Source organism: Martes martes, assembly GCF_963455335.1.
Source record: "Martes martes genome assembly, chromosome: 8".
Classification (NCBI taxonomy): domain Eukaryota; kingdom Metazoa; phylum Chordata; class Mammalia; order Carnivora; family Mustelidae; genus Martes; species Martes martes.
Window position 1 is genome coordinate 96,974,646 of NC_137895.1, and position 12,805 is coordinate 96,987,450.

Consider the following 12,805-nt stretch of genomic DNA (forward strand, 5'->3'; position numbering starts at 1 on the left):
TTTTTAAAGATTATTTTAACATACAGAGTGACTTAACATATAGAGTTAGCTGTTGCTAACTGAGATTTTATAAAATTTATCATATTTAAAGGTTTTATGCTTGAGATCAAGTAGTAAAAGCTAGCAGTAGATCTGGATCATTAATCAGAGCTATTTTTACATTGGGAGTAAACTTTCTCATTATAAATAATAAATGTATTCATTATTTATAGTATACCAAAATATCTTCATAGATGGGTAGAATGCCTTTCCAAACTATCTGTTAATGTTTAATATGATTATTCATGTTCTCTTAAATATTCCAAATATGTTTCTGGCTATTTCAACTATCTAGTATCTCTTACTTCATATTGACGGTTTTTAATAGTTATTTTTTTGGAGATCTGCAGTTTCTAAAACCTCTTTAGAGAAATATATTGCTATTAGAGACAGTGAAAAATATTGAGCTATAGCTAACACTGATTTGTTTTGGTTTTTAGGTGGTTGAACAGGGTATGTTTGTAAAGCACTGCAAAGTAGAAGTATATCTCACAGAATTGAAGCTCTGTGAAAATGGAAACATGAACAATGTTGTAACTCGAAGATTTAGCAAAGCTGACACAATAGGTAATACAAGATCCTGTCTCTTTGTTGAACCACTGCTATCAGAAATTTAGTTGTTATTCTATTTCTTATATTCCACTAGGATGATAACCTTTTTAATGGTTTATACTTAAAATGTTACAGATTTCCAACCTTGATGCAATATATCTTAGCCTAGAGTTGAGTTATTTATCATGTCTAGATCTACTATACATTATTAAGTGAGTTTATTATTTGTGCCATTTTTTAAAAAAAATCAAATAATTATTGTTTTAATTGAGCATTTGAAAAAATACATATGTTTGTAACCTGAGTATAAAGTAGAACTGTAAGTAAAAATAAAAACTTGATTAAACAAACATTTTTCAGGTAATATAGATATCAATAATAATAATAATAATGTTTCCCCTTCTTAGCATGGAAAATGACAAACTTTTTATTTTCTTTTTTCCTACTTATTCTCTGGACTCGAAATGCAGATTAAGTAGCTCCTTAGATAAGGCAGTAGGCGTAGCATTTTTATGACAAATTGATTTTTTTCTTTTTTAACAATGAGTAGGTACAAATACAACTGTACCTAACTCCCACTGTATATTTTTATATCTACATATACCTATATATTTATGTATCTGCACATATAAGTGCATATTAAAATGTGGATTTTTTGTTGTATTTGTTGTATTTAAAAGCCACATTTTAATTTAAGACCAAGAATATGTTGAATGAGATTTTTTTAAATAAATGATCATGGATTTAATAACAATTACAGTATTTTTTGATAAATCATAGCTCAAATTATGAAAGTTACTTATTTTCAAATAAAGGTATTGCAAAATAAGATTAGTGGTAATAACATTAATGTTGTTGGAAAATGTAAACAGACAGTGGAGACATAGCAGTTAATGCAGAACTTCTCAGCAAGAAAAAGATTAGCAAATTTATGCATAGCTTTCTTTGTTTAAACTAATTGTTAAGTATATTTTGGTTAAAAGTAAATAAGAATATTTACTTTTGACTTTCACAAATATATTTGACTTTTACCACTTACCCATTTCACAGCAGAAGGTACTTATAAACCTGTATTTTTCATGAAATAACATTATCATTCTTCAATACCCAGTGCTTGGTTGATCCTCATGTTTTTGCCAAATGGAATATTATGTATGAATTTCTGTTTTCCCTCGCTATTTACCTAGAACATTTATAAGTTTGCAGTGCAGTTTAGTATATTCACCCTTCTAAAATGAAAGCTTAAAATACTAAGAATCCCATGTCTAAATGTCATTTTATTATACTAATACATATAATTACTTAATTTTTGAACTTTTTGAACTAGGTTTGTGGAACATATTCAGGAAAATAAAACATTTCTTCATACTAAAAACTGAAAGTTTTCAATATGTATAAAACTGCACTGATCATGATATTAAAGTATGCACAATAAGAATCATCTATCCAACAAGGGTAATCTGTTAAAATTAAATAGAAAAACTAATGTCTGAAATGTTCAGCTATTTAGAATATAAATGAGAAGCTACTTCTTAAAGCACTTCATACAGATAATGTTTTCTAGTTATTTTAAAAGTTATTTCCTTTTCTCCTTAGCTAATTTCTATAGAAAAATTATGTATAAATATGAGACAATCAAATCTTATTTTAGAACATTAGTTCACTGAATAATATTTTTAACTCATTATATGAAGATCAGCTGGTTTAATTTCTGAATTCAGTACAAGCCCTATGGCGTTCTCATATTAAGTACTAAGTAAGAATTTGTCAAGGAGATAGGTAATTTATAAAGAATCTCTGCTTCAAAAAGTTTATAATTCACATAGATTTTAATCAGCATAGTTAAATTTACTAATATTTTAAAAAGCTACATACATTGAATATATGCCTTAAAATTGTGAATTAACTGAATTTTTGTACAGCTAAAATTTCTTACTGAATTAGAGCAATGTTTGTCAAGACTTTTGGTGGCCATTACATATTTTGGGAGTAAAAAAGAATGGAATGAAAAATATCAAAATAGAAAACAGCAACACATACCTGTATTTTGGGTCACAATTTCTTACTGTAGGTCTTAGTTTTTAAAAGTCTGACTATATTAGAGCAAGTTTGCTTTCTAAGCAAAAGGTTTTGCAAAAACTAAAATTAAACTGGGAATTTTAGAGACTTCATGATTACAGTTATCATAGTATTTAGCCATTGTGGAATACTTCTATGTTTTTGGCACTTCTTAGGAAGTTTCTTATTTAAACCTCAACAATACTGTATCTTCATTGGTTAGGGGATGAAGTTGAGGCTTAGGAAGGTTAAATAATTTACTTAGGTTCACCCTGGTTCTACGTGAGAGTCCGTATTTAAACTCCACACAGTCTCATCTATTGGTTGCTGCCTTATACAATCTGTACAAAAGTTAATTGGGCTGATTTTATTTTTCTGAAGAAAATGAGTGTTGAAATAATAAAAAATTGGGATAATAAGAAAGTAAGTATGGGATGTTATATTTTTCCCTTGTGATCTCATCGTGATTAAAAATGATCCAAATACTTAATGTACATAAAACATAGATATGTTATAAAAATAGAATTAAGAAATAGAAGCACCTGTTTTCTGTTTTTGCCAAATTAATAAAACGTCTCATTTTCAGCTAATGCTACCTACTCTGACTTATGATATAGTTGCCATAGGCAGGATCTGAATAATTTATGTCATTCAGAGCCAAAATATCTTGGCTTTGAGTATTTTTCTCCTTAAATTGACATATTTGGGGTTTTTTTTTTTCCTTAAGGTAGGACATGCAGAGAAGTGAATTAAATTGACATATTTGAGTATAGAACATGTTCCAATAAGAAATATGAAATTTGGGTTTTTAAAAATTTTTTCTTTAAGGATATACTGAAAAAATAGTTTTTATTATAAAATTACTAGAAAATGCTTTGTGTTTATATAAAATTTATTAATAAAATTGTTTAACCTTATTATTAAATATTCTTACTAGAAATTTTGGTTATAATTTTATTTTATTGTATGAATTAATGTTTTTCTACCTCTATAAGCTTTTCATTAACTGTCTGATACAGTCAGACTCATATATGGAAAAATCTACACACACTCTCAATACTTTGACATTCTCAACTCAAGTGATCTTAATCTGTGTCCAACTTCAGGTATCAGTTTCCCAGCTATACCCTAGCCTGTCATTATCTATAACTGCACCTGGCAGATCTCAGTTTGATCATCCTACTTTCTGGCTACCATTTACTCTGCTTCCATTCTCACTTGACCCTGCTACATCAGACATTCAAACCTACCACTCCCTTGGCACTGCGTCTGTGATGGTCTCTAATTACTTCCACATTGATAAATCTAATGGTGATTTTAGTCTTCCATTTTCTTAACCTGCCAGCAAAAATTATACTTACTCACTTTTCCATCTAGAAATAACTTCTTTTTATGTGGCTTCCACAGCACAAGTTTTCACTGCCTGCATCTTCTCAGAAAATCTAAAAACATCCTCTTCATATTCCTGATCTCAGAACATCAGGGTGTTGCCATGCTTAGTCCTTTAATGTCCTCTTTTGTTTGGTGATTTCCTTCCATGCCCTAGCTTTTTACTTTCTGTATACTGGTATCTTTTGTATTTGTATCTCCTGCCCAGAACTCTCCCTTAATTCCAGTTCAGTCAATCCATAGCTTCACTTCCATCTGATAGGAATCTCAAGATGTAACATGTATGCAACTGAAGACTGTCCTTCCCCATCTGAGTATTCACCACTTGTATTCTTTCAATTGCTCAGGCTAAAAACCTTGGTATCATTCAGATTCTCTTTTGTTTCTCACCCTGCATGTTATCTAGCAGCATATCTTCTTAGCAGTTCTTCAAAATTTGTTCTCAGTCTGACCACTTAACGATGCTTCTCCCTTAGTTTTGATTGCTGCATAGTCTAGACTCCTTCACTTGACATTTTGCAGTTTTTCCACCAGCAGCAGAAGTGAACTTTTACAGTGTCAGTTAGATCATGCCACTTCTCTGTTCAAAACTCAGATGCTTCTCCTCTTATTCATATGAAATAGAATACTTTAATAACTTACAAGATTCTAGACTAAAGTCTCGTTTCCACCTTGCTCATTTCACTTCAGCCACATTGGTGCATCATGCTGTTCTAAAACATGCCAGATACATTCCCACCACAGAGCCTTTTGCACTCCTTTCTTCTGCTTGTAATATTTTTCCCCAGTATGAAGTAGCTTATAAAACTCAATGAAGAGGAAATTCCTGTATGTGTCTGTATGTATTGTATTATGTATGTAAATATTTGTGTATCTGAATAGGCAAGATATTTTTTCTGAAAGAAATATCAAAATGGTAACAGTGGTTCTCTCTATAGACATTTTATTTGTATTTCCTGAATTTTTGCAGTGAGCAGGAATTATTTATGCAATCAGGAAAAAGTACTCATTTTTATTAGACTAAAATGACCACCCTTCCTCAGCTTCTTCCTCTAGCCTCCTTCCTGCATAATGTTCTGTTGCTTTGATCTGTGTGCTGGTTATATGGGTGTGTTCACTTTGGAAATTTATCATTATATACTAATGACCTATGCATTTTTTTGCATACATTTACACTTCAATAAGAAGAGCAAAAAAAAAATCCACCAAAATAGAAAGCAGTTAGTATATTTTATGTAATTATTTAAATATTCTGGCAATTTGCTCTTAAGTTTTCAGATACATTGTAAGATTTCCTGTTTATTTAATGCCTTAATCAAAATCTCATTGACTATGACTACTAAAGAACTTCAGCTACTAAGTAGAACATAAACAGTATTATCAGACCAAACTTAATGATACAGGGTTTAATGATGTTGGATTCTTCAGAGAACATATATTACTAGGTTTAGTATTTTAATGTTTCTTTCCAAACTAACCAGGTATTCTAAAATGTAGAAGTATTTTCTATTTCTTTGTATGTTATTAGGTATTTTACTGTTTTCTTGAGTCTGAGGTAAGCAAGTTACTGACCAGAATTCAGTAGATTTAATAGTATTTTCTAATATCTCTTTCTCATGTTTAAAGATTTTAAAGATTCATTTAACTATGTGACACTGAAATTTAATTGCATCTCTACTCTCAAATATGTGTGTACTCCTGTATCTTATTTTATAGCAAGTTAACCTGCTGCAGTTTAAAAAAGACTTTTTTCACTCACATAAATGACTTAGGAATAAGGAAAATACATGATTTTCCTGTGAAACCAAATTTTTACCAATACAGACATCCCTTCACAGAAGCACTTTCCTTTGTGTCCATATATTCTGTTTAATTTTAGTTAACTATTCAAACTGTAAATAATATTCAATTTAATATAAATTATCCTAAAATTGGTTATATTACAGTTAAAAATAGTTTCTATCTATAGCATGTCTGACTCTACTTTTTCTAAATGCAGCATATCATCAGAAAATATATTGAATTTATAGTGTGTAAAGAGTTACAGGTCATTCTGTATAATATAAATTATACTGTAGTATTATATGATTGAACTCTTCTCCCTTGCGAGATCTTAATTTCCCCAAGTAGTTATCTGTCAGAGTTATAATTACCATTTTGTTCCTAAAAAGCATACCGGGTATCTTTATTGTTCTTTATATATGTCCGACATATTTGTTCATCTATTCTTGCTATTATATCAGTATTTTAAATTTAGGGCTTTTATGCTGGTGAGCACTTAGCTATGTATGGTATATTTTAAAATATTTATTATATTTATGTATCTTTCCTCCTTAAATCTAGATACAATTGAAAAGGAAATAAGAAAAATCTTCAATATTCCAGATGAAAAGGAGACCAGATTGTGGAACAAATACATGAGTAATACATTTGAACCACTGAATAAACCAGATAGCACCATTCAGGATGCTGGTTTATACCAAGGACAGGTATTGTTTAGCAATATGATTTATTTTAAGCATACTATACATGAAGCTTTTTGAAGTCACAAACTTTATGACTATCTTGACAATCTATAATGGGTTCTACTGTCTCTAGCTTTGTCTTTTTTTTTTTCCTTAAGATTTTATTTACTTGACAGAGTTACAGCGAGAGAGGGAACACAAGCAGGGGGAGTGGGAGAGAGAGAAGCAGGCTCCCCACTGAGCAAGAATCTTGAGGTGGGGCTCCATCCCAGGACCCTGGGATCATGACCTGAGCCTGAAGGCAGATGCTTAACTACTAAGCCACCCAGGCACCCTGGCTTTGTCTTCTTTCTAACTCATCTCTTCCCTGTTCTGCTGATCACTAGCAATAACTTGCTTTCCTCCTTGAGCTTGAGAATAACCTACTTTTTAAAAAGAGATTATTTTCCATCAATTAAACAGCTAATATAATAAGATGGGTCAGCAAACTTTCTATAAAGAATCAAATAGTATTTTTGGCTCTGTAGCCCATATAATCTCTGTTACAACTACAATTCTTCCATTGTAGTAACACAAAAGTAGTCCCAGACAATATGTAAACAACAAGCTTCATTTACAAAAGCAGTCAGTGAACTAAGTGAACTCAGTTTGTAAGCTCTTGGTAAGGTATCAACCCCAGTTTGGTGTTTCTTTATAATATAATCCAAAGAAGTGAATGTGTTAAGAAATGAAGACATTTAAACATAATCTGCAAGTTCCTACTGATTCCATCGTCTAAATATTTTTTTAATTAATCTCTCTATTCCATTGTCAGCCCTTTCAGTAGTGTCTTAATGGGTCCCTCTGTGTTTAGTCTTCTGTTTGTCCATCCTCAGTCTTCCATATTTCTATTAGAACACTCTTTCTAAAATGTAAAACTCGATGTTTCCTTATTATAAACTTTTCCTGGTTCCCTAACAATTGTAGAATAAAGTCTAGGCACCTTAATACAGCATGCAAGTCAAGGTTTGACCTTTTGGCTAGTCTTCCAGCATCTTTAAATTATCCTTGCCTCGTGATTTATACTCTAACAATACCAAACTGAATTGCTTGTAGTTCCCTAAGCATATTGTGCTATTCCCAACTCCTGTGCTTTCATCTGTGTCACTCCATCTGCCTGTTGTACCCTTCTTCCCAATGCATGCATCAATCCAGCAAAAAGTCCTTTTAAACATCAAAATATTCAAATTAACCATTCCATTCTATCATGTAGTCTAATCAGAACAGACTGTTCATTCTTCAGATTGCAGCTCAAATATCACATCATCTCTTCAGCCTTTCCTGATCTGTTTTTCTCAAAATCTCTTTGAGGTATAGGAGTTTTCTACTTTGTAGAAAAAATTACTCCTTTCACTTCATATGATTTATGTATATGTCTTTTGTGTCATTCATTATGTACTTTATTTATATGTTGAGCTTCTCCACTAGACTTTGAGTTCCTTATTTTAGTTGGACTTTGTGTCTATTTATTTTTGTTTTTATTTTTAGTACTCGACACAGAACCTGGTCCTCTGATACATGGAGATTTTTATTTTGCTTGGTTTTATTAAAAATAATTATTGACAAGAGCGCCTAGGTAGCTCAGTTAGTTAAGCGTCTGACTTCAGCTCAGGTCATGATCTCAGGGTCCTGGTATCAAGCCCTGCATCTGGCTCTCTGCTTAGTGGGGAGTCTGCTTGTCCTTACTCTGTTCCTTCCCCTGTCTCTTTCTATCTCACTTTCTCTCTCTCTTTTCTTTCTCTCTCTCTCAAATAAAATATTTTAAAAAATTATTATTGATACAGTATTATGATATAAAGTTTTTTTAAAAAATTTGAGAACAACTGAGGAAATTGATTTTTAGTAAATGCCTACCATATGTCATGTATTGTATTATGCTATAAAAACAGTGATTTTCAATGAATCGTGGAACACTACATCAAAAACTTATGATGTACTGTATGGTGACAAACTAACATAATAAAATAAAAACAGTGATTTTTGGACTTACTTTAGCTATTGTAGTCTTAAATGAAATCTTATAAAAAGTAATATGTATTTTAATCAAAATTTGAGTTAACCTGATTAAAGCTAGAGTAAGGAACTTGGAACTCTCATGGTTAGTCAAGACTCCCCTCCTTAGCCAGCCAATTCCCTCTTTCACTCCTTAGTTACCATCTGTAGGTCTTGAGATAGTTCCAGGAGTACAATTTGGAATACATAGAACCATTTCTTTATCAAACTTTTCAGTGATTGAGCCGATGTAATAGTTTTTATTCTGTCTGTCTTGTGCATTAGAAAGCTGAGGCTTAGAGAATTTGAGTAATTTGATGTTCTTGATAGGAATGCATTTATTGGGGCACCTGGGTGGCCTAGTCAATTAAGCTTCTGCCTTTGGCTCAGGTCATGGTCTTAGGGACCTGGGATCGAGCCCCGCTGAGCAGGCAGCCTGCTTCCTCCTTTCCCTCTGCCTGCCTCTCTGCCTATTTGTGATCTCTCTCTCTCTCTCTCTCTCTCTCTCTGTCTCTGTGTCAAATAAATAAATAAAATCTTTTTTAAAAAATGGAATGCATTTATCACATTGCAGGTGACAGTAAATTATTTTAATAAGAAGATTAAATTTCCTTGGGGCACCTAGGTAGTTCAGTGAGTTAAGACTCTGCCTTAGGCTCAGGTCATGATCTCAGGGTCTCAGCGTCCTGGGATCGAGCGAGCCTCTTTCTCCCTCTCTCTCTGCCTGCCTTTCTGTCTACTTGTGATCTCTCTCTCTGTCAAATAAACAAATAATATCTTTGAAAAAAAGATTAAATTTCCTTGTAAACGTCTGATCTTTTGAAATAAGAATTTGAAAGAACATGCCTTAAATTTTCCAGATTTTGCAAGTTATTTTCTGACTGATGATAAATGAACTAAACATTATCCTAGACTTTTTTTTAAAATGTATTTATTTATTTTAGAGGGGGAGGGGCAGAGGGAGAGAGGGAGAGAATCTCCAACAGACTCTCTTCTGAGCACAAAGCCTGCTGGGGCTTAATCTCAGAACCCTGAGATCATGACCTGAGCTGCAATCAAGAGTCAGTCACTTAACCAGCTGAGCCACCCAGGTCCCTTGTCCTGGACTTTTAAAAATTTTTACTGAAATCGAAAGTAAAATGAAACATCAGAAAGTAAAACAAAGATACATTATTGAAGAGTTTCCCTCCCAAAATGGCGGTCTTTATCTCTTTCCCTTCCCTTCCAAAATTAAATTAAGTTAAATTTAATTTTGAAATCTTTCTAAAAAATTCTCATCTTGAAAGTTTTAACCATGAGCAAAACTTTATTCAGAAAATAAGATATTTGAATAAAGGAGTAAATATTAACATTTCTGATGACCTTCAACATTAATATCTGTGATTGTAAAAACATAACATTTTAATTGCACATACTATTAGGAATTAAATTGTTATGGTTCAACTTTATATATTTATATGATTCTTCAGTTTTAGGACCTTCCATTAAAAAGCAAACCATAAACAATGATACTAAATGCATAACTTTGAAATTTTTTTGTAACTAAAGTGTTTCATTTTATAACTGATTTGTCTTCTAAATGACTATGAAGTTTATATATATGCACATATATATGTAGTATGAAGTTTATATTTTTTTTTTTCAAATTTGTAATGGTTTAAATGTACTTCAAGGCATGTTTTCTCTCTGTATATATGTAGTTCATATGCAGATGTCTTAATAAGTTGCAGTAATGGAAAACTCTTTAGCAGCTAAAAATCATTTACTAAATTCAATTTTATAAATCTATAAAAATATATAAATATATTATTATATCAGAATGATATCAGAAAATTGAGGAGAATCATTAACTATATGTGATAGGTAAGAAGAGGAATATGATCAGGGAGGAACCAGGGTAGTAAGTACACAGTGTTCTTATTTTTTATATGCTATACACTTCATACATGTTCTTTGAATGTAGGAGATACTTATTTGTTTTTCCTTTTTTATTTAAATTCAGTTAACATATAGTGTATCATCTGTTTCAGGGGTACAGGTCTTGTGATCCATCAGTCCTGTGTAATGCCCAGGGCTCATTACAACACATATCCTCCCCAGTGTCCATCACCCAGTTACTCCATCCCGTCACCCTCTCCCCTCCAGCAACCCTCAGTTTGTTTCCTATAATTAAGAGTCTCTTAGGATTTGTCTCCCTCTCTGATAACAATATTTTAATTAGCATACTCTTTTCAACAACCTGGTTCTGTGAATTTTTCTTTTGATTATTTTGTTGTATGTGTTCTGGAAACAGGCTTATATTTTACATGACTAGGATCCAAATGCCAACTTATAAATGGCCTGAAACAGTCCACAAAAGTATTTTACCAAGAGTATGTAGAGTAGGTTACAAAATTGAAACTTTAAGAAAAAGGGTGGAAAGTGAGTATCTAGATAATAATACTTAGCTAAGATTTTACATCAGTATTTTTAACAGCTGTGACCATTTATTGGGCATCTGGGGTTTTTTGCATGGTGCTGTGTTACAGTCTGCAAGTGGAAAAGAAGTAGAAAACATACTCCCTAAACTCAAGGAATTTATATTCTATTTATATTGCCCGGCTTTGGAATCAAAATGCAAATACTTCTTCACCTTGTCTACTCTGTCCTTGAAATAATTCCAGATTTGCTTTAGTTTCTTAGTGTAGCCAGCTAATCTTCTAAAGCTATTTTAACTTCGGAGTTAAGGAAAAACACTCTTCTATTGTGTCATATTTACAGGTGTTAGTGATAGAACAGAAAAATGAAGATGGAACATGGCCAAGGGGTCCTTCTGCTCCTAAGTAAGTGCTCCCACTTTTTATGGCTGATTGCATGATTTGAAGCCTTTAATTTCAGATAACAAAATCCAGAAAGATAGAAGATACCTAATTGTATGTTGCAAGTATATATATCTGCTTTATATATTAATGTTTTATTCTCAGTATAGAAGTTATCTAAATTTGCATTTAAATTAAAAGGCTTCCAATTCAAATCTCTTTTAGAATAAGGAACAGTGTACATATGTTGTAAATATGATGTTGCATTGTCTAATATGTCAAATCACTATTAAACATTTTATTTACTATTTTTCAAGCTTTTTGTGTTTTTTAAAGTATCTGTTAAAATACTCTATCAAAATGAATCTTATATGAAAGCAGTATTTTTATTTATTTAAATGTTTTAGAATATAAAAGCACAAGTAGATATAGAGGAGTATAAGAATTGCTTTTGATGGTAAATGAGGAATGAAAGAATTAGAAATCTTTTAACTTTTTTTTTTAATATGGTAAGAACCATATTGAGATCTTAAGAGCTTGAGATCTACCCTCTTAAATTTTGAAGTGCACCATACAGTATTGTTAACTGTAGGCACATTGTTGTACAATAGATCTCTAGAATCTAACCATCTTATATATCTGAAACTTAATTCCTGTTGCTCTGTAATTTCCCATTTCTCCCTTCCCCTAGCCCCTGGCAGCCATCATTGTTGTCTCTGTTTCTATGACTCTTTGACTAGTGTAGATATCTCATATATCTAAATCATACAGTTTTTGTCTTTCTATGATTGGCTTATTTTACCTAATGTAATGTCCCCCAGGTTCATCCTTGTTATCACGTATGGCAAGATCTCCTTCCTTAAAGACTTACGTTCTTTAAAAAAAAAAAAAAAACGGTCTGGATAATTCTTTGTTGCATGTATATACATTTTCTTTATCCATTCATCCATCAGTAGACATTTAGATTATTTTTGTATCTTGGCTATTGTAAATTGTGCTGCAGTGAACATGGGTGTGTAGGTATCTCTTTGAGATGATTTCATTTCCTTTGGATGTATACCCAGAAGTGAGATTTCTGGATTGTATGGTACTTCTATTTTTAATTTTTTGAGGAACCTTCATACTTTTTTCCATAGCGGCCACCTCATTATACATTTCTACCAACAGTGTACAAGTGTTCCAGTTTCTGCCCATCTTTGTGAGCCCTTGTTATCTTTTGTTCTTTTGATAATAGCCAGCTTAACAGGTATGAGGTGATATCTCATTGTATATTGATTTGCATTTCCCCAGTGATACTGACATTGAGCATCTGTACCTGTTGCATTGGTACGCCTTCTTTTTGCAAAGTGTTTATTCAAGTCTTAGGCCCACTATTTAGTCTGGTTATTTGGGTTTTTTGCCACTGAATTGTAGGAATTCATTATATATTTTGGATATTAACCTCTTATCAAACATATAGTTTAAAGATTTAAA

The 12,805-nt window shown here is 31.9% G+C and overlaps 1 protein-coding gene across 4 annotated transcripts in view; it reads left to right on the forward strand.

The window, feature by feature from the left end:
• The window catches only part of USP15 (ubiquitin specific peptidase 15), a 116,149-nt gene that overhangs the window by 39,483 nt on the left and 63,861 nt on the right, over positions 1-12,805 (forward strand). For all 4 annotated transcript variants that reach the window (XM_080811221.1, XM_080811222.1, XM_080811223.1 and 1 more), the window contains 3 exons: positions 480-606; positions 6,382-6,527; positions 11,295-11,356. In XM_080811221.1, the coding sequence (XP_080667347.1) occupies positions 480-606; positions 6,382-6,527; positions 11,295-11,356 (335 nt within the window). The remainder of the gene's footprint in view (positions 1-479; positions 607-6,381; positions 6,528-11,294; positions 11,357-12,805) is intronic.